General features: G+C 35.3%; 1 protein-coding gene across 1 annotated transcript in view; it reads left to right on the forward strand.

The window, feature by feature from the left end:
* CERKL (ceramide kinase like) overlaps positions 1-27,049 on the forward strand; it is a 181,238-nt gene that overhangs the window by 150,053 nt on the left and 4,136 nt on the right. The window contains exons 5-11 of the mRNA XM_027865957.1: positions 38-180; positions 9,226-9,300; positions 10,343-10,520; positions 10,637-10,702; positions 12,630-12,655; positions 12,752-12,860; positions 16,317-16,413. Coding sequence (XP_027721758.1) covers positions 38-180; positions 9,226-9,300; positions 10,343-10,520; positions 10,637-10,702; positions 12,630-12,655; positions 12,752-12,860; positions 16,317-16,413 — 694 coding nt within the window. The remainder of the gene's footprint in view (positions 1-37; positions 181-9,225; positions 9,301-10,342; positions 10,521-10,636; positions 10,703-12,629; positions 12,656-12,751; positions 12,861-16,316; positions 16,414-27,049) is intronic.

A 27,049-nucleotide genomic window follows, 5' to 3' on the forward strand; every position in this document is an offset into this window, starting at 1 on the left:
TATACTTAGTTCTTCTAAATTGTTCCTTTTTAAATAGGGTTATCTGTGTTGGTGGTGATGGATCTGCCAGTGAGGTGGCTCATGGTTTACTTCTTAGAGCCCAAATGGATGCTGGGATAGACACAAATTACATCCTGACACCTGTCAGAACACCACTTCCTCTTGGGATAATACCAGCAGGTAAGAATAGTGGCAGCAGACTCACCAAATTATGCATCTATCTGAAATTAATCTGTTGTGCTATACAATTTAGGCAGCCCAGGTTACCTCTTAAATAAATAACCAAGAGTTGAGATTGATTGAATATTGACTTTCCATCTTAAAAATCATTTGTAATGGCATATTCCCTAATATTTTTACACATGTATGTACACATACGTATGTAGGGGTAATTTTCTAAAAGCCTTAAAAAAATCTCAGAATTTAAATTTACCACCTGATAGAAAAATGTATTAAAATCAATATTCCACTTATTTTATTATCACTTCAATCCCTTACTATTGGTTCATAGGTATTTTGAGACTTTAAAATGGAATCTATTCAAAAATACCTTAATACTATTTAGGAAAAATGGTAGGAAACATTGTGAAGCTTTTACAGTGCCTACAAAAACATCTCTGATAAATTATATCGTGAGAGGCAACCTCTGCTGCAAAGAAGCAAATGCATGTTAGGCCAGTAATTTGACCTTCACAGGTCATTTTAGTTGCTATGAATGCGATGGCAGTGTTATGAGATGGAACCTCTCCAACATTTCACTCCATGCAAATTGGACGTGCTTGGGTCACTGTTTCTCTTCATTAGTATTTATACTCCTGAGATAATTTGTTAACAGTTATATATCAAAAATAAGAAGGATGGGTGCACCCAAAAGGATGCATTTTTATCAAGTGGGCAGCAGTCTCAAGGCATAAGTTAAGTGAGAATGTTTCTTTCTTTCTTTTTTTAATAGCTCAGTTTTTAAAAAGGAAACCACCATATGATAATTGAGCTTTGTGGATGTTACAGGTTTTAAAACAAATCTTCTTTTAAACCCATACTATATGCGTACATGTTGAATTTTCATTGAAATAATCGGGAAGGAAGCATTAAAAAGCTTCAGCATGTCATCTGAGCACCAGTTAGAGGTTCTAACTAACTGGTTATAGCAAATGGGAATAGGAAATGATTTACTGGACACATTTGTTTGAGGACTAAAGTCCTACTTCTTACTTTGATAGGCAAAGAATAGGAATAACAAGTGCTAGGCAGGAAGTTTGAAAGCTTCAGAACATGAGGAGACAGTCTGCCTTTGAAGTCATTTGCATCCTGGAGAGAGACACCCAGAGGGAGAGTGTTTAGTAAATTACTCTACTGAGCCAGCAGACTAAGCTGCTGAATTATGGTCAGAATCAAATGGATCAGATGTGGGGAAGCCTGTATTTGTAATCCTGGCCATTAGCAATGGTGTTTGTTGCTATGGGAACTGGTACTAAGGAACTATACAGAGAGATTCAGGTTGAGGAAAAAAACTAGAGGGACATAAAGATAAAAAACCCATCTAGTTGTTGTAAAACAAGGGTTGATCCCCAGACTGATGGCTACAAAACAACATAGTCTTAAGGAGTTCATTTAAATAAATTCATGCTTTCTAATTAATTTGGGGAGAATAAAATATTGCCAAGGGACTGTTAATTTCTATGATATTTCAGGCAAAGAACCAAAGTGTAGGTACAGTTTTCATGAGAATTTTAGATATGCTTGACTAGGAAGTCATTACATCACATTTATCTGTTTGGATGTGGGAGACATTAACAGTCTTATGAATATTCATGTTGTCTGGTTAATTAAGTTAATTGTTCTGCAGAAGTGCTTGCACTTCCAAGGACAATTTTTTTTTATCACAATTTCTGCTTGGTACCTTCATCAATCATTCTTTACATGAACTCTGATACTTTTGTCCTTACTCTTCTGCTTTGGCACATTTTCGGGGTGAGGGAGAAGAAGGAGAGAGAGAGAGGATAATGTTGGCAGGAAAATAACTTTTCATTCCAATTAAAATGTTCAATTTGAAGTAGAACATTTATAGCTTCTTTTGAGAATGTGTTACATTGTTATTATGTGTATTGGGCAGTGCTGCCTTTCAATGAATAGACTTCTTTACAAATAAAGTAGTGTTTGAGGAATCGAGAGGTTAAATTTGATATATAGAATTCACTTGAGCATTTCATATGTCAACATCTTGAAAGGTCAGCATGGCTGTATAAAATGGTTAGTCATGGTTTTGTTATGTCTGTCAGAAATAGTGAAACACAGATTTTCACAAAACATATCCCACATAAAAAATTTCCATTCATGACAGTTCTCTTTTACGTAAGTAAGTTAAGGAAGGAAATATATTGATGCATGTTGATGGTTGTGTTACTTTATTGCAATATATTAAGTTCATTGTCTCTATTTTCATGTCATTGAGTACATTGTCTTTGTGGAATTCCCTTCTTCAAGGATTTAAGACTATATTTAAGGACTGGAGGACAGGCCAACTAGAACAAAAAGAAATTATTAAGTGAATTAATTTTTGGCCTGCATATCATGGTCGTCCTTAACCCCAGGAGTGTTTGCTACAGAACTGAGGAACAATTACAAAGGTATCCTTTAAAAGCTAACTAAGGATCTGTGCTCTGTCATAATTCACAGGAGCATTCCCTTATAACATGGAAGGAATAAGCAGTCTTTGTTGCCTTGGTCATGGTGTGTTTCATTCTCCATTGTTCATTACAGCATTACATTATTGCTTTTTAATAGCCTTTCTACAGGAATGTTTTTATAGTCAACTTGTAATTATCTGTGGTAATAGAAAGAGGGACAGCATGGATAATTGAAATCCATAGATAATAAAAAAAATCATTTTGTTAATAGTTTCATTCTCTCCTTCACCAAAACTTTTACCAGATCTGCTAACAGGACACATAATGGATTGTTTATCTCCTTTTATTTCTCCCATTCATTCCCAAGTGGGGGGTGCTAATATGCTAGAGAATGGTCAAAAGACAGGTAGCAGAAGGCCAAAGGATAATTCAAGAGGCCTGGATAATCCACTCCTAGATAATTAACTCCTCAGTAATCACGAGTTGTCTGCTTTCACAGCTATACTGTTACAGAACACCCACAAATCAATTTCTTCCTCATTAGGCCAGCTTTATGTTTTAATTTGGACTGGATATTACTTGAGGAGTAGGTAAAGACTACGGCTTGTTTGAACTTAGGGCCTCAGTATAGTGCCTTATATTTAGTAGATATTTATTATATTTTTTGTTGATTTGAATGACTCAGCAATATCATCACATAATAGGTTCTTGTAAGTTGGTATTGTGAAGATGATAATCATTTGATAACAGTCTCTTTGAGCTCTAATATTTGGTAATTGTATGATTCTGTTCAGAATGTTGGCCTTTGGGGGAAAAATCTTCCTATTTATTTCCACTGTTCAGCTAGATGAAAATAAATCAGGATGCAAATCTTACTTTGAGATGCTATATATTTTGAAAATAAATTTTTCCCGTTCCATATCAATTAATGGTATTCTCCCAGGCCATAGTACTAATGGTATTAATATTAAAACTTCCCGGTGTTATTATTATAGTTATTATATTGCATGCCAATGACAGATCACTTGACTGAGGTTGAATGAAGTAATTTTTAGAGTCTCAGCGTCTCCTTGTTTTAATATTATCAAGTAGAGAAATTAATTTATCTTATGTTGGAGAAACTTGTCGTGGATAGGAACCTATAATGAATGATTTTAAAGCAATTTTATGACATTTGTAGTTAGCATGCTATACAATGCATATTCATGTACATATTTGATATCTTGTGTATTAAACCTCTCTACCTGCACAAATGATCCCATTCTGTCTCATCTGCTCCAAAAGATTCACCCCTCTGTCATCCCCATTCTTTCACTTATCTTCAATCTCTTCCTGGTCTGCTGGTTCCTTTCTTGCTGTCTATAAACATACCCGTCTTGCTCATCCTCAAAAAAACCCTTACCTGATTCTTCCATCCACACTAAATCCCTTTTGTGGCTAAACAACTTGAGAAGGTCATCTACAATAGGTGCCTCCACTTCTTCTCCTCTCATTCTCTTTTTAACCTCTTACAATCTGGCATCTAACTTCATAATTCCACCAAATTTGCTTTCTCCAGGTACCAATGATCTTTGAATCACTAAATCCAATTTCTCAGTCCTCATTCTTCTTGACCTTTCTGTAACTTTTGGCTGTTGATTACCCTGTCTTCCTTTATATTCTTTTTTTTTTGTGAGGCAGTCAAGGTTAAGTGACTTGCCCAAGGTCACACAGCTAGTACGTGTCAAGTGTTTGGTCTGAGGCCGGATTTGAACTCAGGTCCCCCTGACTTAAGGGCTGGTGCTCTATCCACTGTGCCACCTAGCTGCCCCCTTGCTACTCTCTTCTTGCTAGGTTTTTGGGACAACAGTCACTCCTGGTTTTCCTCCTACCTGTCACATTGCTCCTGAATCTCCTGTGCTGGATCCTCATCCAGTTCGTGTTCCTTAACCATAGATGTCCCACAAGGCTCTTTTCTTCTCCCTTTATACTATCTCACTTGGGGATCTCATCAGCTCCCATGCATTTAATTGCCATATCTTTGCTTATGAATCTCAAATCTACCTAGTCTGCCCTAACCTCTCTGCTGATCTCTGGTTGTACATCTCTAGTTGCCTTTCAGACATTTTGAATTGTATTTCCATAGACATCTTAAACATGACATGTCCAAAACTAAACTAATCCCCCCTAAGTCCTCCACCCTTCCAAACTTTCCTGTTACTGTCAAGGACACCACCATCTTCCCAGGCCCTTAGCTTCACGACCTCGGTGTCATCCCTAACTCTTCTGTATCTCTCACCATCCCCTCTCCCCGACCCGTGTCCAATCTGTTGCTAAGGCCCATCTATTTCACCATTGCATCATCTCTCAAGTACACTCTCTTGTCTCTTCTGATACTGCTAACACCTTGGTGCAAGTCCTTACCACCTCATGCCTGGACTATTGCAGTAGCCTGCTGGTGGATCTACCTGTTTCAAATCTCCCCAGCTCATCCTCCATTCAGCCACCAAACTAATTTTCCTAATGCTCAGGCCCTACCATGTCACCTTCCCCCTCCATAAACCCCCTTCCACCTCCAGGAATTTCTGTTTGGTGTTTAAAGCCCTTCATGACTACCCCCATCTACCTTTCCAATCTTCTTACACTTTACTACTGACCATGTGCTTTGATATACAGTGATATTTGGCCTCCTTGCTCTTCCATGAACAATATAATTTATCTCTTGGCTCCAAGCATTTTCTCTCACTGTTGCCCAGGCGTGGAATGTTCTCCTTTTTCATCTCTGCCTCCTAACCTCCCACACTTCTTTCAAGCCCCAACTAAAATCCCACTTTCTACAGGAAGACTTTCCTATCCCCTCTTAATTGTAGTTCCCTTTCTCTGTTAATTAATTCTAATCTATCCTGTATATTGCTTGTTTGCATATATTTCTTTGCACCAGGGACTATCTTTTGCCTCTTTTTGTATCTTTAGTTCTTATCATATTGTCTGTCTCATAACGGATACTTAATAAATGCTTATTAACTGATTAACTCTCTTTTTTTGTCCTTTTTCTTGATTAATCATTCTGAAAATCTTTTGAACAGGATCTCTTTTTTCCTTATCAAACAGAAGGGTTTTTTTTTTAAATTGTATCTCTTGATGCTGGACTTTGTTGTTAGTCTATAGAAATGCTAATGATTTATGTGGATTTATTTTATATCCTGCAACTTTGCTAAAGCTTTTCATTGTGTCAACTGGTTTTTTATAGTTTATTGTCTAGAATTCTGTAAGCATACCATCATATCATCTGCAAAGAGTGATAGTTTTGTTTCCTCTTTGCCTATTCTAGTTCCTTCCATATCCTTTTCTTGTCTTAGCATTCTAATACAATATTCAATAACAGAAGTGATAATGAACATCCTTGCTTCATCCCTGATCTTATTGGGAAGACTTTCTCCTCATTACACTTGATGCTTGCTGATGGTTTTACGTAGATACTACTAATCATTTTAAGAAAAGGTCCATTTATTCTTGTGCTTTCGAATTTTTTTTAAGATACAAATGAATGTTGTATTTTGTCAAAAGCTTTTTCTATATCTATTGAGATAATCATGTGATTATCTTACATGTGATTATTTTCATTGTTTTTCATCGATATGGTCAATTATGCTGACAGTTTTCCCAGTATTCAATAACCCTGAGTTCCTGGTATAAATTCTACTTGGTGAAAGTATATAATCTTTGTGACATATTACTTTAATCTGCTTGCTAGTATTTTATTTAAAAATTTTGCATCAATAAGGAAATTCTCATATTACAAAAAGCAAAATAACTGGAATAAATCTGAAATTCCATTCTCTCTTGATGGAAATGCTTTAATGTAGGTGACCCTGGCCATTAAAGCATGCCCATTGCAAGTATTCATCACATGAACTGAAGATAGGAATATGTTTGTTATGTGCTATATCATCAAAATGGAAACATATCTTTTTACCAGTTATAGGCAGGGGGATATATAGTGATTTTCCCCCCAATGATATTAATTCTAAATCACATAACATATTACTGACTAGCACGAGGCAATTGTAAGAAACAACTAAATCCCTGAGCCTAGATTAGATGAACTCAATCTGTCCAGAAATTTTACCTAAAAATACAATGGATGACAAAAACAATACTGAGATCATAAATATTTTTAAAAGAAATAATCATACTTAGACTGGAATTTTTGAGGTTTGATGGTATGAATTCTCCTAATAGACTATTTTTAAAAGTTTTTTTTTTTAATTTGGCATTTGTTATAACCATTATGAGTGAATGGATGCTTCCACAATATTTGACAGAAAGTATAAGAACATTTCAGGACTAGTCCACTGTACTATACATTGTAGCATTTGCGATAGTAAAACCCATAGGAAGAGAGATGGAACCATTAAGGAATATCATGGACAAGAACCAAAAGCACCATCTTGGCTGAAGCAACTTGAGGAATCTGTTGAAGAACCCCAGGAAGATATCAGAAGATAACATTAACAACCAGCTGGTGAATGCAGAAGAGGATGTGAATGTCATCTCACCCAGTTAAAAACAATAAAAAGGAAATGTGTGGAAGGGAATCCAGAAAATAAAAGCATCTTCAGAATTCTAGTTCGCATTAATCAAATATTAAAAGTGAAAGTCAAAAGGTTAAGACAATGAGAGAAGTCAAAGAAATTCAAAGAACAAAATAAACAATTCAAAATCTTTCAGAAACTTTACTGCAGAGATTTAAGAAGCAAAGAAATTATAGGAGAGATGAACTTCTGAGTTTGGAGATTTCTGGTCATTAATGTGGTTACAACAAAGAAAATATGTTGGATGAAACAAGAATTACTTTATGCATCATAAATGCAATGAATGATAGAAAAGTTACATTAAGTAAAGTTCCTAAAACTCTAGCTTCTCTGTAAAACTGGGAAAAATATAGTGAATACTGGTAGATAAGATCCATAATTATTGGCTCAAAAGCTTCAGTGCATAAATTACTAGCAAAACACTTTACCCACTTCCTCTCAGATACAAATTTGATCACAAGGCATTTGTAGGTAGAAGATAGTGTTAGATTGAGTCATAAAACTATCTCCATGTATAACTGAGAGATAGTAAAGTTACAGATGATGGAAATTAAGGAGGTTGATGAACTTGGAAGCTAACATGTTTGAGGGTGATATCAATATATGTATGAAAAACTTAGGGGAACATAAGATTACATCAACCAGGAACTGAATAGGTTGATATAAATGTATGAAGAGAATATGGAAAATAAACAGGTTGCTGAGTGGTACTAGAAGGACGGTACAGAAATGGTGGTGAGGACCAAGTGATGTATCTACTCTTCTTTCAGGTCTAGTGTATCCAGGAACATGAAAGAAAGTACATCCGGTACTGGAGGGAGTGGCCAGTGATGTAGTGTCCTTTACAGTTGGCCAGATTTCCATCAGGGCAAGTAGATGGAAAGAGTATAAGAGAAAAGCATATCTAGTATAATAGGAAATTTGTTAAGAATAGAAAAAAAATTCCAAAAATCAAAGTGTAACAGGAGGGCAGAGCAAGGCAAATATTCTAGAGGGGGTAAGCCTGAGGAAGATGGGGTTAAAGGAGCCAGGAGCAGTAACAGGGAGATAAGTTTGGGGCATTCTGTTGAATTCTGGTTGATTTTTATCAGCTTTCCCAGGAAGCACTGGTGGCTCTCCCTTTCTTGGTGTGGTAATGAATGGCTGGAAATGATGGGGTTTTTTATTCTCTGAGGTGGTTGAGGTACTAATCCAAATCTGTGCCCCTGAGATAAGAAGCTTGGGGTTTGGACCCTCTTTTAATAATTTTTCAAAGCTTAGGCATTTTTGATTTTCCCACCCTTCCCAATAAGCAAAATTGTCCACATACCCAATCTTTCTTGTAATGGAAAGCTTTGGAATTGTTGATTTTCTCACTCCTGCTGTCAGCCGAGGTCCTAGTCCTAAAAGGGTTGATAAAGGCTTTATCCATGGTGAAAAAAAGGCTTAGTGTTATGGTTAATTGAATATGTTCATTTGTTGATTTGTTTATTGCAAGGCCAAAATCAAATGATCATATATAACTGTAGCTGAATAGAGATACAAATACCATGTAATTTAAGAGGTGGGAAAAGGTTAATTGTTAAACGGGTTTTTTCTAAAGGTACATAATGTGTTTCTAATGGAGGGTCTAGTGTCTTGCTTTGGTTTTTAAAATAACAGTTTTACCTATCTTTGGTGACTTAGATGATTTGCTTAAAGACTGATTTGACCTCTGATTTTAGTATCAGCAATATTTCAACTACCTTTTTATAAGGCCTTTTGAGGTTAAATATGGTTTATGTTAAAGATATCCAGACTATTTGTGATAGAAGTTACTATTCAAAAGTAATAACAAACTCACAGGAGAATTTGTCAAATGTGCATTGCTAGATGAAAGTGGTCCTCTGCTAAGCTTCTTTGTGAATGTGTGTGTGTGTCAGGGGTACTAGGTGAGGGAGTAGAAAAAATACTTATTTTTCTGGCCAAAAATTACTATTAATATGTAATTTTAAATTTTTTTCTAAATTCTTTCTTTCATTATCAACTTTTGCTCAATTTGGCAGGTTCTACTAACGTACTGGCACATTCACTTTATGGAATCACTCACATAGTGACTGCAACATTACATATAATAATGGGTAAGAATTGCTTCATGTTTTAGAAGGATATTTTATTTTATGTAATATAAATAATAGTACTTAAGTTTTTACTATTCAGTTGTTTCAGTCATGTCTGACTCTGTGACTCCATTTGAGGTTTTCTTGACAAAGATACTGGAGTGATTTGCCATTTCCTTCTCCAGCTCATTTTACAGATGAGGAAACAAAGCTAAACAGTGTTAAATGACTTGCTCAAGGTTACCCAGCTAGTAAGTGTATGAGGCCAGATTTGAACCCAGGAAGATGAATCTTCCTGACTTCAGGCTCCCATCTATCCACTGCACCACCTAGTTGCCCAATATTTCAGTTATGAGAGCAAAAATTGTGAGACTTGAACACAATGTCTAAGACTCTCAAGAATAATTTTTTTTATTCTTAAAAATGTCAAGTAATACAAATTGTTAAACATCAAATTTAGGACTATTTTTTCAAGTTTTTACTTCAGAAAGTAGATATAAAGGGGATAAGCCACGAAAAGAATGGAATTGTTTTTAACATTTATTTAGGATGACAGGGATGTATTTGTGTACTCTTACATATATGTATATATATATTATATATATATATACATATGTATACACACTAATACATTGAGGTGCAAGCAGAATTTATTTTTGAAGTGGAAGGAAATATAATCTCAGATAAGTGGGATTACATTGAACTCTTACCATAAAACTGAAAGGCAACATAACTCAGATAAGTGAAAACCAAATATACTATAAAATAAAGCCATTCTAGCCTTCTGCAGCCTCACCACCCATACTATGCTCATCACTGAACCACAGGATTAGTAGATATGTATTTTACCTTAGTCTCTGCCTCTTTGCACTATGATGGAGAACCCAGTGGAGATTTCATTAATTGGAGATATAACTAGAAAAGAAAAGACCATTCATTATGGTACAGAGGAGCTCAAGATAGCTGTTACATTGAATTAATTAAACATAGTACTCCAGATTTATTATTTGCTTGTGGAAATTCACTTCTTTTACTTTGTTATTTCACTGTGCTGATATTTCAGGGCACATGCAACCAGTAGACATCTGCACATTTAGTAGTGCTGGCAAGTTTCTTCGCTTTGGATTCTCAGCTATGTTTGGCTTTGGTGGAAGGACTTTGGCTTCAGCAGAAAAACATCGTTGGATGCCACCTAATCAAAGGAAAGACTTTGCTATGATTAAGACGCTGGCACGCCTCAAGTGAGCATTTTTCCTAGCTCTCTAGAGTTCAGTGTTTAGTATAGTACAATATATGAGAAAGATGTTCACATCCCCATAACACCACACAATCTATAATAAAACTTATTATCTCTTAGACCTGAGGACTGTGAAATATCATTTTTACCTGCAAAAGGCTCTCAGGACTTCCAGGAAGCCAGTAGGTATGTAACTCTGTGTGTGTTTAGGTATATGTATTATTTGGCTAGACCTGTGATTGGTATCAGGAACTGCTAATAAGGAAATTTCTTCAGCCACTGCAGAGTCACACCTGCCTGCAAGATTCAGTCATAGACAATTTCCTGGGTTGTTTGAAAAGTTAAGTGACTTGCTTAAGGTCACACATTCAGGATGTCACAATATTTGAACCTTTATCTTCCCAACTGAGTTTGACTGTCTAGAGCATCAAGTCATCTTGAATCTAGGTCTTTCCTACTCTAAAGTCTGACCTCTGCCCTTTGCATCATGCTGCCCCTCCCTCTGCTGCTTCCCTCCCTGAAGAAATGTGAGGAAAAGGCAGTTGAGGGCAGGTTTGACTCTGGCCCCAACAGCTCCTGGAAGTAACTTGGATTTTTCACTTTCTTTTATGAGAAACAACAATTTTAGAATGAGATGGGAGGCAGAAGTAGGGAGATGGGCCAGGAATGAATGGATTGGTACTCACTTCCTAGTCTTCCCTCCCATAAGGGGCTGGACTCAGGTTATCATGAGGATAGGCTTGGAGCATCAGTGGGGAGATCCCTCTGCATTTTGGATCTTTTCTCCTCACCAAACTATACTTTGTAAGAAGTTAATTTCATTGTCCTGAACTCCTGGAACAGTACATGTTGATAGTTATTTTTACACACATACATATATACATATGTTCTAGGTAAACATAATTATCCAAAATGGTTTGCTTTAGAGGATTTAATCCTATAATCAGTTACTTAGCACTCTTATGTGTTTGACTCTGGGGATATACAAAGAAAAACAATATGGTCTTTTTTCTCAGGGAGTTTATAGTCTATTGTGGGCATAAATTAGGTTGTCAGGTAAGTAAATACAGTTTCAAGAGGAAGAGAGGTAATAATATAGGGGTTTTTTTTTGACAAAACAGAGTATTATTTAACATTTCTTTTGTACTTTTTGTTCTATAGTCATTCCACACCCCCTAGCTCCACTATAAGGTGTAAAGCCATAGAGCTATAATAAATTATGTACACACACACATACACACACACACACACACATATACACACATAAATGTTTGGAAGAATTTCACTTGGGAGAAGGCAGATGGAAGTAAAGATGAGCAGATTAATATGAAAGATGTAAAGGTATAATTTAAGAGACTTGGCAACTAATCAGATATAGATGGTGAAGAAGAGGGAATAATCAAAGATGATTGAGATTTTAGGTCTAGAATGCTAATAGGATATCATCAACAGAAATAGGGAATTGGGGAAGAAGAGCAGGTTGGGGAGAAGATGGATATATTGGTTTTGGAAATGTATTTTAGGTGTTGATATGGTATACAGGTAGAGATCTTCAGTAGATATTTGGAAATCTTTATTAGCTTTCATGGGAGACAGAGAAGTAAGATATATAGATTTGAAAATCATTTGGATAAATAAAGGACTAGGAGCAAATGGGTTCACCAAAAAAAAAAGTAGAGGCAGAAGAAAAAATGACACCCATAGTTAAGAGTATGAGAAGACTATAATTTACCAAAAGAGATCGAAGGGCATTCTTATATCACCTGGCTACCATCTTCTATATAATACTTTTCTATTTTTCAATGATGCCTGCAATCAACAAATATATTATTACTATACATTGTGATTTGACTCTTATTGAATTATTTATACATTTTGACTTAAAAATAAAGTTAACTATTCTTAGAAAAAGGATATAGTATTTAGTTTCTTTTAAAGTCTTTTAAATATATAATTTAATATATTATATTAATATATTTAATAATTTATTTAATCAATGAATTTATTATTTAATCATTTTATTTATTTAATTAAATAAAATATATTTAATAATATATGTAATATATATTTTAATATGTCCAATTTCTTTCACACAATGTATTTTTCTTTTTAGAAATGAACATAGAACAACAGAATCTGGTATGTTCCAAAGTGGTCTCTGTGAAATTTAAATAAGATATTGCCAACATATTGTTATAGTAAAGTAGTGAAGTAATTGTTTTTCATGACTTTTAGACTATAACAACCAGTGGCAGAAGATTCAGGGTCATTTCCTGAACATCAACATCATGGCTATCCCTTGCTGTTGTTCAGTGGAACCAGGAGTCTTGGCTCCTAATACCAGGTCAGTAAAGGTTTAAAAGAATTCAAATAATATTTATAAGTTCTGATGCCTTCCTCTATTACCATTGAATTTTCTCCCCAGAATACCTGCTGTTATCCTTAATGGGCTTGTTACCTCACCGTGGTGTGGGCTGTTTCAGTCTCCAACTGATATCTGTAAAATGAGGACGACTGTTCAATGAGATTTTTTTTCCCCAAATCTGTGATTCCATAACTGTGTGAAGCTATTGGGATAAGACTTCCGTCTGTTGGTATAGATTTGTAAACTAAGTATCAGAAAATAGATGAATGTAATAACTTTGGCCCAACAATTAATTCATAACTTCAGCAAAGTTGCAGGCTACAAAATAAGTCCATAAAAAAATCAACAGCATTTTTGTATAATAACAACAGAATCCAAAAGGCAATAGTTGAAATTCAAAATAACCAAAAAATTCATAAACTACTCTCAACATTTGTACAAATACAATTATAAAATTCTCCTTAGAGAAAGAAACAACTTAAATCATGGGAGGAATATTCAGTGCTTTTAGCAAGGCCATGCCAATATGATAAAAATGACAGTACTACCAAAGGTAATTTTCATCTTAATGATATGCCAATTAAACTATCAAAAGGATACTTTATATAATTTGATAAAATAATAACATTAATTTGGAGTAATAAAAGATCTAGATATGAAAGGAAATGATGAAAAACCGGTAAGAATAAAGAGAGACTAGCACTTCCAAATCTCAAACTATAATTTAAAGCAGCATTCATTAAAACCATTTAGTATTGTTTAAAAAATAGAGAAGTACAACAATGGAAGACTAGACAAGAGAGAATCAGAAATAATGGAACCCAATAATCCAGTGTTTGGTTAACCCCCAAAACATAAATTAGTTAGGAAAATATTCACTATTTGATAAGAACTGAGAAAACTAGAAAGCAGTCTATCAGAAACTAAGTTTAGATCAAATTCTTTGCAAAATTATACAATAAATTCAAAATGGATACATAGCCTCAATATTAAAGAAACTACCAAAAATTAGAAAAGGTGTAGTAGATCATAGACCCTTCACTGCTATGGGTAAGAGATTTATTCTTAACCAAGTAAGAAGTAATGGCAATATAAAAAGATTTTTAAAAATTATTATATGAAATTTAAAAGGATTTACACAAACAAAATTAGTGAAGATACTCTAAGAAAGGAAGCAGTCAACTGGGAACAAATCTTCGTACTCATTTTTTTGGATAAGGGTTTGGCATCCAAAATATTTAGTCAGCTAACTAAATATGTAAGGCCCAAAATCATTTCATAATAAATAAATGGGCAAAGATATAAACAATCAGTTCTTATAAGAAGAATTGCAAATTCTTATTGAACACATGAAAGAATATTCCACATAAATAACAATAAATAAGAAAAATTCAAATCACAATATCCCTGAGGTTTTGCCTCACACTCAGCAAATTGGCAAAGAAGACAGAAGTTAAAAATAGTTTATATAAAGTGGAGGGATATGGAAGGAGAGCTACCCTAATGGATTGTTAGCGAAAGTATGAATTAGTACAGCCATTCTAGAGAGCAATTTAGAATTATGCAAATAATGTCGCTAAAATGTCCATAATTTGACTTGAAGATTCTACTGCTGCACAAAGGGGTAATTGATAAAAAGAAAGTCTCCATAATCTCCAAAATATTTATGTCAATACTTTTGTAAAGCACTAAAAACAAAGTAGATGCCATTGGATTGGGAAGTGGCTAAATTGTGATACATCAATTTAATGGAAGATTACTTGTGATGTCAGAAATGATGATTGTGATGAATACACAGAATCATGAAAAGACTTACAAGAACTGGTACAAAGTATAGTAAGCAGAACTGAGGAAGTAATATGCACTGTGCATGATGACACTAACATAAATAGAAAGAATAACCACAAAACAATAAAAAAAATGAACGTCGTGAAATTACAGAGAACAGGCATGGCCCCAAAGAAGAAATATGAGAAAACACTTCCTTTGCAGAGGTGAGGTATCCACAGACGTGGGATATTCCAACTAGGAGAGTGTTTAAAAGGCATTGATTAGTTTTCCTGCCCTCCCTCTTCTGCTTTATCTTATATCTTTAAAATAAAATGCCTTGTTATAAGATATGGCTGTATTGTAGTGATAGAGTAATTTAGGCAATGTAAAAACAAAATGTATCAATAAAAACGTATGTAGAAATAGCTTTGGTCGACATATACTAAAAAATGTCATTTGTTCTCTTTTAAAGTAAAGTCTAAAACATTACACAGGACATAGTATTAAAAATAGATTAAATGGAACCAGCACACTGTGGTAAAAAGTACAGTTCTTAGATTGACCAAATTGGGGTTCTACTCCCAGATTTTCCTCCAACTAGTTGTGTGACCTTGGACAAGCTATGTAGTAAGCTATCAATTTCTTCTTTTGTAAATTGAGGGAGTTAGGCTAGATAATCATCAAATTCTCATAAAGTTTAAAATCCTATGACTTTTTAAATTAAAGAGTTTTTATTCCCCTGTTGCTAACTTCCAAACTTTTCTCATTGAAATAGAATTATAATCATTTAAGTGAACATAAGTAATATTTACTTTAATGTCTAATCAAGACTCTTTTCCCATTAGTTATTTTCCCAAGTTATTTGATGCCTCTGCACATAAATACATATTTAAATCACAAAAATCACTTAACTATATGTTTGCAACTTAATGAGTAATTAAATATTTTTTTTTACTCAGGACTATGACATTCAAACTTGACCAAAAAGTTTAAAAATATCAAATGGATGCGGATGTCAAAAACCCCCTACTTTTTAATGCCAACCACAGTAATACCTTCTGGATACTTTAAATTAAAACCTTGAGGATACCTTTTCCCATTTGAACCCAAAGCTCCTGTAGGATTGGGTGATTTTCTTTATTGAGGTGCATTGAGCTGCCATTGAGTTAAATACAGCTATAACCCTAAAATTACCCTTTCCCATTCCCCTTTTTTACTTGCACTGAACTCCCCTCACCTCTCTACCTGCTTGGGAGATTCTGAGACTTTAATCATGGTGTCTAACTAAGAAATACTCATTGTGGTTAGTGGTTTTTTCCACCATCCTTTTAATTGTGGATTCCTAGTAATTTTATGTCATGATAGTTGAGCAGACTGTATTGATTTCCTTTTCATGGAGCTTTTTAATAAAAGAGGTTTTTGAAGAAAATGTTAATTCATAAGCAGAATTGATTAGAAATGGTCCATCAGTAGTTTTAAAATGTCACTGCAAAGTATTAAGAAAAACACAGAATAATGTAACATTACTAAATCAATTTTCCCCAAACCTACTAATAAATGCCATGTTTATATGAAAGGAACTATATAGATTCTTTTTTATGCTAGAATTCTAAACTAGATACTAAATTAGATTTCTTAAAGCAAAATAAAATATTTTATTTACAGATTAAATAATGGAAGTATGGCTCTTATTATTGCACGAAACACTTCTCGACCAGAATTTGTAAAACATCTGAAAAGATATGCCAGTTTAAAAAGCCAGGTATAGTAAATCTTTCTTGGTTATCCTATTTAAAAAACCTGCTAATCATGGAGGGAACTCTACTGCCAGTACTCACATAGATGTCCTTCCTTAAGAAGGCTTAGTTTCTTGTCTGAATGTATTAGCCCCTTCTTATCTGAGTTTGGAAATCATTAATCAGTCTAATAGAGATTAGCCTCCTTAGGACCATCTGCTATAGCTCAGTCCTGTGTAATTTCCATTAGATCTCAAAAGGGAGTATAAATCTACCAAACTCAGGAAAAACAAAGAATTGTTTTACTAAAGTATGAGCAAATTGAGATTAACAGCGTGCCATCATGTATAGATGCCACCCTTTGGAAATCTTTTTCAAATCAAATGTTCTTTGGAAGAGAACATGATGAAATTCAAAATTTTGGTTGTTGATATTATGGCAACAGATTTTCTTTCATATTGTGCCCTTCAGATTTCTCAGATATTCTTGTGTAAATGAGCATACATTAAGCAGTTAGCAGAAATGTACTGATCCAAAATTCACAGCATTTCAAATGTAAACATTATTTAGCCCGACATTTAGAACTAGAATAAATTTTAATGTTTTTTCACCATTCAAGGGATTCATTATTTCTTTAAGAGACAAAATGGGGAATCTAAATCATATCCTTCCTGCAACCCATATAATGCAGTGGCTAAAAGACTGAGCTACAAATATGAAGAAATCAGTAAATTTCTAAACCTGTTTTCAATCTCAGCTATAGAGACACCAGGTTTTCCCAACCTCAAATTCAATATGATTTTAACTGTGTTATGCTGCCTCTGTGTAATGCCCATGGTATTCTACTCAGGAATGTAGAGTTTATATGGTAGATTAGAAAGTTTCCCCTCAATCTCCATAAACATTAGGGTTTAAAGGGAAGCCAAGATACACAAATATAGATATAACACAAAATGTTCTATTATTATAAAGTCATATGACTGTGAGTTTTCCCTATTTATTTTAAGCAAGCACATCCAAAGTTAGGCTATCTGAATGTATGCTAGCCATCAAAGTACTCAAGTTGAGAAACTAAACATTTATTCTAACACTGCTGCCATTACTAAAAAACATTTTTGAAATGGTCATTTTAGAATTGCTTGGAGAACCAGTTTACAAGACTCACACAAAAAGAAAAATAAACTTAAGACTTTTTATCTACTCTTTCAAACAAAGAGAGAGAATTCCAAGCATGGGGAACAACCAGCACAAAGGCCCAGAGATGGGAGAGTGTTACGTGTGGGGAACAGCAATTAGGCTAGTATGGATGGACCATACAGAGTTTGGAGAAGAGTATTATGTAAGAAGATTAGAAAGCTAGAAAGGGGCTAGGCTGTGCATACCAAACAAAGCCATTTATATTTGATTCTGTAGGTAATAGGGAGCCACTGGAGTATACTGGGGAGGTATAGGGAATGACATGGCCAGAAAGACAGATTAGTAAAATCGCTTTGGTAGTCATATGGGTGATGGATCACAGGGGAGAGACACGAGGTAGGGGTGGCAAATGGAAAACTATTTCATGAGTCCAGAAGGGAGATGATGAAGGCCTGAACTAATGTGGTGACATTGTGAATGGAGTGGAAGGGATATATGCAATGAATGAATGAAAATAGCATTTATTAAGTAGTTACTATGTGCCAAGGTTTATGCTAAGCATTAGGCTTGCGTAACTATAGATGCGGATATGTGTAATGTGTGTGTATATATGTATATATACACAGATAACATACACATATGTATGTATATACTTATGTGTATATATATGCATATGATTATATTTTTAAAGAGACAACCCTTGCCCTCAAGAAGCTTGAAATCTAATATGGGGAAATCAATACAAATAAGTGATTGGTGACCACAGAAAGGTGTTTTGTACTGAAAAGGTGAAAGTTGGGAGGTTGGGAGGAGATCACATGGAAGCAGATGGTGAGTTGACCTGGGTGAATAGCTGGGTGGGTTGTGAAGCTAAATCATTCCTGGTGTTTAAGGTCAACCAGTAGATAGTAGGCTAAGTAGGCTAGTTTGCATAGACTCAGACACCAGTCAACTAGGTTAGGCCATATGGTGGGAGTTCCAAAGGTGACAGATTAAATTACTCAGGGACCCAACTAATGTTGAGGTCCAGGTCTCAGATCCAAAATGAAGAGTGCTGGTCCAGGTGTGGAGGAGCAAGATGTGCCATAGAAGTAAAGTAAACAAGATTAAGCAACTTTCTGGGTATGTGGAGTGAATGAGACTGAGTTGAGAATGAATCCAGTTTTGAGAAGGCTGGGTGACTAGAAGGATGATGGTGTACTCAGTAGTGACAGGAAATTTTGGTGGGGGCAGGAGAGGAGGTGATGAGTTCTGGTTTGGGACATATTAAGTCTGAGATGCCTAAAGAACATCTAGTTTGAAATATTCAATAAGCAGTTCATGATGACTAAAGCTCAGTAGAGAGACTAGAGTTGGTTATATAGATCTTGGAGTCTTTTGTATAGAGACGATAATTGGATCATCATTGGCTAATGAGGTTGCCAAATGAGAAAGTCTAGAGCAGGAATTCTTAACCTTCTTTGTGTCATGGACTACTTTGGTGGTCTGATGAAGTCTAGTGACTCTTCTCAGAATAATGTTTAATGCATAAAATAAATACATTGTAAAGGGATCATGAAGAAAACCAATTATATTAAAATACACATTTTTTTAAAAGTTCATGTACCAGAGGGTAAACACCTCTGGGTATAAGAAGAGAAGAGTCTCCTGAACAGAGCCTAGGCAACACTGACAAGTTAGTGGACATTTCATGACTTTTTATTCAACAAAGGAGACTCAGCCGGAGTTTCAGACAGAACAAGTCAGTTGTACCGGGACAAGGCAGATGTTGAAGAAGTGAAGAAGTCTGGAGACTCAGGTCATGGCTGGGGACCCTCTTGAAATAGTGGTGACTGCCTGCACAGGAATAACCACCTCATCATCAAAAAATTGAATAAAGAAGATAATGGGCAGTGCCAGGGAAATGAGATGAGAAGAGGGGGTTTGATGTTAATGGCTTCTGTTTTTTTTTTGTTTTGTTATGTTTTTTAGTGAAGTGGGAAACAGGGTCCCTTCCCAAGAGGCTGAGTAGAACGGAGTGATGTGGGAGGTTTCCCAAGAGAAGGTTTGGAATAGATGCTATGGTGAATTTGATGGAGGCTTTAGAGAGGAATAGAGAATTGTCTTTCTGCGATGGGGACTCAGTTGTGATTAAGTTATATCTGTTCATAATGAACCCAGGCAGCATGGTTTTATGACTTTCTTCAGCTCTCTTCAGCAGTACATGAGTAGGATTGAAGGTAGCACATCATGGGGAAAATACAGGTTTGGTCAGGAGAGATTATAGGACAAGGGAGCAAGGGATTCGGTAGTAAAGGATAAGGTGTACTTGAGGCATCAAAATTAGGTAGGAGAGTATAGTCAGCAGAGAAGCTTGAGAAAGTATGGAGGAGTAGAAGATTTGGAGTTCATGATGACAAAAAAGAACAGGTTTAGCAATAAGTAATAAGACATATGGAAAGTCCGAATGACAAAAGATTGAAATCAGATGAAGGGAATTCCAGGTCAAATGAACAACAAGATGGAGGACTGGTCATTTTCTCTGATCCCCACAACCATTCAGACTTCTCCAAAACAAATTATGCTCCTAAGACAAAGCAACTTCATCTGTCTCTATGGTCTAGGACACCCAGAATCCAAAAGAAGGTTAAAAAACCAAAACCGATACTAAAATATACATAATGGCACCTGCCCTGAGTTTACTCAGCACTTCCTTCTCCACTGCTCACCACTCTATCAGCAATGAGTCTGAACTAGCTAAGCAAAGGACCTGGCACAGGGACTTTCAACAAAATCTAAGGACCTGAAACACAAGCTCACAACAAAACCCAACTCCACATGCCAGTCTGCCCTTTATCTTTCCAGTGCTTTGGATATCCCAGCTCCAAACTGCTTCTTGGTATCGTGACATAAAACCTGCTCTGTGGTGGCAGTATTCTGTGCCACAAAAGATCTCTGTAGTAGGATGGAGGAACAGAGGGAAAGGAGCAGGACATCTGCCTGGGCTTGAAATAGAGCTTGATTCCCTCACCCCAAAACCCCCTCCTCCTATGCTCTTGAGGACTCGAACTATAGGAATCAACTTGGTAGGATTAGTTTGGCAGCTCTCTGAATTTCTGGAGCTGGCCAGAGGATTAAGGAACCGAGGGCACCAGGACAAGATACCAAGGGTGGGGAGAGTATGTGGCATTACGCCAAGTCTGAGGGAAAGATCTCAGCATCCAGCTAGGGACAGTTCTATCTCTCCCCTTATCCCCCCCACTCCCCACCCAAGTCACTTGGGGCAGAGAACTAGGCTGTTGAATCATGAATTGCCCACTGTGGGAGGAGGATGAGATGCTTTGAGATCCAGACCCCAGAAAAATCACCATCAGAGGGAACAGGGTCAGAGAGAAATAGGGCAAAATAAGCAGAGGGAAAAACTTATATTACCAGAGAGCTTAAGAAGAAAAAAACTCAAAAATCTGGAACCTTAGAAGATAAATCAACAGGGAAAGCACTAACAGCAGAGGAGAAGATGACCTCCATATCTAGTCAACGAGTTCAGTCATCTAAGATTAAATACTGTAAAACAAAGTAAAATGATCGAACTTTGATGCAATAAAATCCTGAGTGGTTTAAAAGAGAAATGACAATTATGAAAGTAGATTTATGGCCTGCACGCCAAAAAATAATTGGTATAATTGAAAAGCTTGAATCTGTGATGGCAAGTCTCGACAAAGAGACAAAAGAAAGAACAATAGATTGGGAATGCAAAGACATTAGAGTAAAGGTCAGTGTAGAAGAAAAACAAAAAACCCGAAAACATTAAAAGAAAGTATGTTCACCACTGAAGCAAAATATACTGATCCTGAATACAGGATGTGTAGAGGTAACCTAAAGATCATAGGTCTCCCAGAAGAACATGACAAGACAAAAAAACCTGAACACCATAATGTAAGAAATAATATGAGAACTGCCCAGAACTTCTGAACATAGAAAATGAAATACAATTAAATGAAAACAAACAAAAAATTAGGAGAAAGAAATACTAAAGCTGCACTCTAGGATATGGTAGTTAAATTTAACAATTCAATTCAGAAACACGTTCTTCAAGCAATCATTGGAAAGACCTTCAAACACAAAGGAAAAAAATTAAAAAAACAGAAGACTATTCTATACCCACCAGAAAACATAGGAGGGGATGGAATAAAGTGTTCCAAAAACAATGGAGCTCAAAATGCAGCCCAGGGTGACTATTCTGCAAATCTGAGTTTACCATAAATCAAAAAAGGTGGTCATTAAATAATAAAGAGGAATTCAAAACATTAGAAAGAGAACCAGACATGAAGACATTATTTGCTTCTTGAACACCTCAGAAAACAGAAATGAGGAGGGATAAATGAATGCAGGAGCTAAGAACAGTAGCAGCAACAGAGTGACAGCAGAGACCAGTTAAGTGACTAAAAAAAAATGAACACAGGGAGATAAGGATGAAAGTGGAAATCTGGTAGAGATAATAATGAAGAGGTGAGCCTGGGGCATTATGGGCAGAACTTTGAAACACCCTCCCCACAGGTGAAGCAATATTTGGGAGGGGGTACTCCATTACAAAATAAGTGGGTACATGAAAGGGAGTAGGGGAGCAGGGGAATGCAGAGGAGTGATTAATGTGTCTGAGGCAAATCAAAGGCTAGCAAAGAGAAGATGACCCCTGTGGTCTTTCAGGAAGAGAAGAGCCTACAGGGTAATAGTTGAGGAGGAAAGGGGAAGGACTAAAGGGGAAGAAAGGAAAGAGGCCTTGCATCACTGGTAGGAGGAGGTTCCACTGATGAATACTCCTGTGAATGAAGAAAGATGTTCTGTGAAGGGAGATGGGGACCTTGTGCTGAGTGTGGTCCGAGGGATTTAATACTTGAAAAGACCACTCATCCTTTCTCAGTTCAGGAGGGATCTGGAACTCCTGGGAGCAACTGGCACCTGAGGGAGTAGGAGTGTATGGATCAAATGGGGAGGCAAATGGGGCAAAGAAGGTAAGTAGGGAGAAGGTATAGATCTGTAGCAGGTGACATAATCAGAAATGAAGTTGGGGGTTGATCCTACCCCAACTCTACTCTGTCACTTTCAGGAATTGGCATTGTTCTGAGAATAAGGCAAAAAGGAAAAGTAGAATCTACAAGACAAGCTACAAAGCAGTGGCAGAAATTGCCCAGAGGTGAAAGAGAGGCCAGACAAGATACCTCAGAAGTTTTGAGGACTATAGAGAATGGAAATAGTTAACACAATCTTTCTAGACCATAACATAATAAAAATATTATTTTTTTCAGGAATCATAAAAAAAGACACAGACCCAAATGGAGATTTAACAATGAAATCCTAAATAATGAGTGGGTCAGAAAATGATAGAAACAATAATTATCTGAAAAAGTTACAAGGGTGAAACAATATAACAAAATTTCTTGCAGCTGAAGCAATGATCAGAGGAAAAAATCACATCCCTACAAACATACATTAGCAAAATACAGAAAGAGAGGAATAATGAACTGAATATGTATTTAAAAATTAGAAAGCCAACAAATAAATCTAAAATAAGCACAAAAGAGAAGATATCAAAAATTAGGGGAGAAATAGATACATTGGAAATAAAATCCCATAAAATCCATAAATAAAACTAAAAACTGATTCTTTGAAAAGACTAATAAAACTGATAAACTTTTAGCTAATCTGATTAAAAAAAGAGGGCAGAATACCAATAAAATGCAAATAAGCAAGTTGAAATCACAAGAAAATCTCCAAAATCAAAAGATTATTTAGGACATATTATGTACAGTTGGATGCTGACAAAACTGAGAACACAAAAGAAATAGTAAAATGTCTTCAGAAATATAAAATAAAGTATCAGAAGACCATATAGAGATCTTAAATAGCTCAGTCTCAGAAAATGAAATAGATCTACCTGTAAAAAGGGAAAAACAAAACAAAAACAAACTTCTGGTCCTGATCAATTTATAGGAGGATTTTTATCAAACTTTTATAAGACAGTTAATATCCATACTTTACAAATTTTTCTCAAAAATTAAGAAAACACCTTCACCAAAACCCTTTTATCAAACACAGACAATTCTTGCTTTATGTAGGTGGACTGTTCTGCAGACTTCTATGTAAAGGGATTTTTATATAATTCGAATTTGCCTATAGACCTGGGGAAGGAAGGGATGGAAGGAGGCAAAAAAGGGGTCAAGAGCCTATGGAGAGTGCCTGCATATGGTTCAAGGATACACAAGGGCCCAGGATAGAGATGGCAACAGCAGAAGGAGGAAGACGTGGTGTGAGGGGAGGCAGCCATGTGGGGTCCTGGCCAGAACCATGCTGGGGCTCAAGCCAAGCTCCCAATATGGCAGTGGTGAGAGTCTCTCTGCACTCAATTCTTCTGCTTTTATTTGGAGTTTTTTTTTTTTTAGTGGGAGGGGTGAGACACGAGTGCTGAGTGAGGGCAGTAGTGGAAAGAGAGAGAGAGCAGTAAAGTTAACAGTTTTGTGGAGTTTTCTTTGGAATGTGGCTTTCTTTCAGAATTCTTTATACAAAATCTAATTTGTATAATGCAAATGTATGTAAAGCAAGTACTGTTTGTAAATATAGTCCTAATATCCAGACTAGGGAAAGATAGAACATAGAAGAAAAACAGACCAATATCATTAATTAATATTGACTCAAAAATTTTAAACAAAATCCTGTCAAACAGACTGCAGCAATTATCCAAGAAATTCATTACAAATGAGATGTATACCAAGGATGCAGGGATGGTTCAACATTAGGAAAATCATCACCATAAATAATCATATTTAAAATCAAAACATCCCACACTACATGATCTTCTCAATAGATGCAGAAAATTCCTTTAACAAAGTACAGTACTCATTTATGCTTAAAACTTTACAACGTATAGTCATAGAGGGACCTTTTTTAATATAATGTAATATATAATATAATAATATAATATAATTTAATATAATAATATAATAGAAGCATCTTTGTAAAATCAAAAGCAAGTATCATATGCAATGGATACATTAGAACCTTTTTCAATAAATATGAGAGTAAAGCAAGTATGCCCACTCTCCCCACTATTATTTAATATAGTTTTGAAATCCTAGCAATAAGACAGAAGAAAGAAATCAAAGGCATAATAAAGATAGATAAGGAAGAGATAAAACTATCTTTGTTTGCTGATGATATGATGATATACTTGGAACATCCTAGAAAATCATCAAAGATATTAACTGAGACAATAATTTCAGTAAAGTTTTATACTACAAAATAAACACTAAGAAATTAATAACATTTCTACATAATGATAACAAAACCCAAGAATCAAAAATAGAAAGGGGAATACCATTCCAAATAACTGCAATATGTATAAAATATCTGAGGATCAATCTACCCAAACACACAAAATACTTGAATAGATTTAATTACAAAATGTGTCTTAAAGAAATAAAGACAACTTAAATAGTTGGAGGGCTAAGCCATGCTTATATAATAAAAGTGACAATACTACCAAAATTAATTTATATTTTAATGCTATACTAAAGTATCATGTGAATACTTAGAGAACTTGATAAAATAATAACAAAATTCATTTGGAAAAGCAAAAGACCTAGAATATCAAGAGAAATGATAGAAAGAAATAGGGATGAAGGGGGAAGAGCACTTCCAGACCTCAAATTATATTATGAAGCAATAATCATCAAAATCATTTGGTATTGATTAACAAGCAGATCACTGAATCAACTAAACAAGGGAGAATGAGGAACCATGAAACTCAGTAACTCAGTTTTTTAAAAGTATAAAACAGAAATTACCTAGGAAAAATTATTTCATAAAAATTTTTAGGAAAAATGCAAAGCAGTCTGGCAGAAATTAAACTTGACCAACACCTTGCACTACATTCCATGATACATTCTTAAAGGAGTGCATGTCTTAATATTAAAAATCATATTATGAAGACAATTAGAAGAGAAACAAAACATATACTTCTCACAGCTAGGGGTAAGAAATGTATACTTAACCAAAAAAGAGATAGGGACAATTAAAAAAGATAAAATAAAAGATTGATTACATAAAACTAAAAAGCTTCTGCAATGACAAAATTTATGCACCTAGGCTAAGAAGGGAAGTGGCCAAATAGAAAAAAACAAAAAAAAACAAAAAACCTTTGTATCACATTTCTTTTGTAAGGGTTTGGTATCTGAGATATAGAAATAATTTGTAAATATATGACTAATACCCATTTCCCGATAGATTATCGGTCAAATGATATGAATAAATAGCTCTCAAAAGAATTGCCAGGTATTTGTAACCTTTTGAAGAATGCTCCAAATCTCTAATAATAAGAGAAATGTAAATCAAAAGAACCCAGAGGTTTTACCTCACACACCACAAATTTGCAATTATGACAAAATTGGCAGTACTAAGTGTTGGAGGGGTTATGGAATGATAGGTACACCAGTATATTTTTGGTGGAGCAATGAAGTAGTCCAACCATTTTGGAAAGCCACTTGGAATCATGAAATAAAGTGACTAAAATGTCAATTCCCTTTGAACCAGGGATTCCATTACTATGCTTATACTCCAAGGGGGAGGGGAAGAACTAGAAGATCCTGGAGATAATTATTAAAATGTAAGAAACAGAAGACATCAATAAAAACTTCTAAGTGTTTTTTAAAAATCAGATGAAGGAATTTCAGAGTTTTTGGACATAAGAACACTAATGGGTGTTTTAATTACACAAATGTCATTACTTTAAAGTAGTTTTACATACAATATCATTAACGACATTTTTTGATGAAGAGAAACACAGGTTAAATTTCTTATTCAAACAATTTATGGTTAGCAAATAGAAGATCTGGGACTCAAGTCCAGGTCTTCTTACTTACTGCAAGTCCAGAACTTTGTCCACTACATGATGCTGGACCGTCCCTTTAAGGAACTTCCAGTCTGGCAAGGGGAGTCAGAGATAAATATAACACAACTAACAATAATATTTTTATCTCTTTACTTCTACTAATGGAGAGCAAACTAACTGTGACAAGTCAATAAAAGGATTGTAGCTTCCTTCTTTGTAGTCCTCTTTCCCTCCTCTACTTCGACATAGAGGAAGTGAGTAAGTAGTGCTGGAGAGTGACCCTATAATTGTACTCTTCTCCTTTATCTTGTTGCTAGTTTACCACAATTGCTTCCTATGGGAGTCCTTCTGTTATGTGTATATATGTATGTGTGTATATGTGTGTATATTTATTCATGTGTAAGCACGTGTGTATATGCGCATATATACATATACACATACATACATATGTATATATGTATGTATAAACATGCAGACATATTATAGACTAATCATGTGTGTATATCCAGACCTGTGCTTTCATCTGTGTAAGGACCTCCCAGTGTAGAAAGTCCCTTCATTGATGTAGATACAACTTCTCTGTAATTTATAGTCCTAGAGAGTTGTACTGTGATCATAGCTAGTATTTAAAACCAGGATACACATGCATAAACACATATGTA

The sequence above is a fragment of the Vombatus ursinus genome, unplaced genomic scaffold (assembly GCF_900497805.2).
Source record: "Vombatus ursinus unplaced genomic scaffold, bare-nosed wombat genome assembly UNPS02014779.1, whole genome shotgun sequence".
Lineage (NCBI taxonomy): Eukaryota > Metazoa > Chordata > Mammalia > Diprotodontia > Vombatidae > Vombatus > Vombatus ursinus.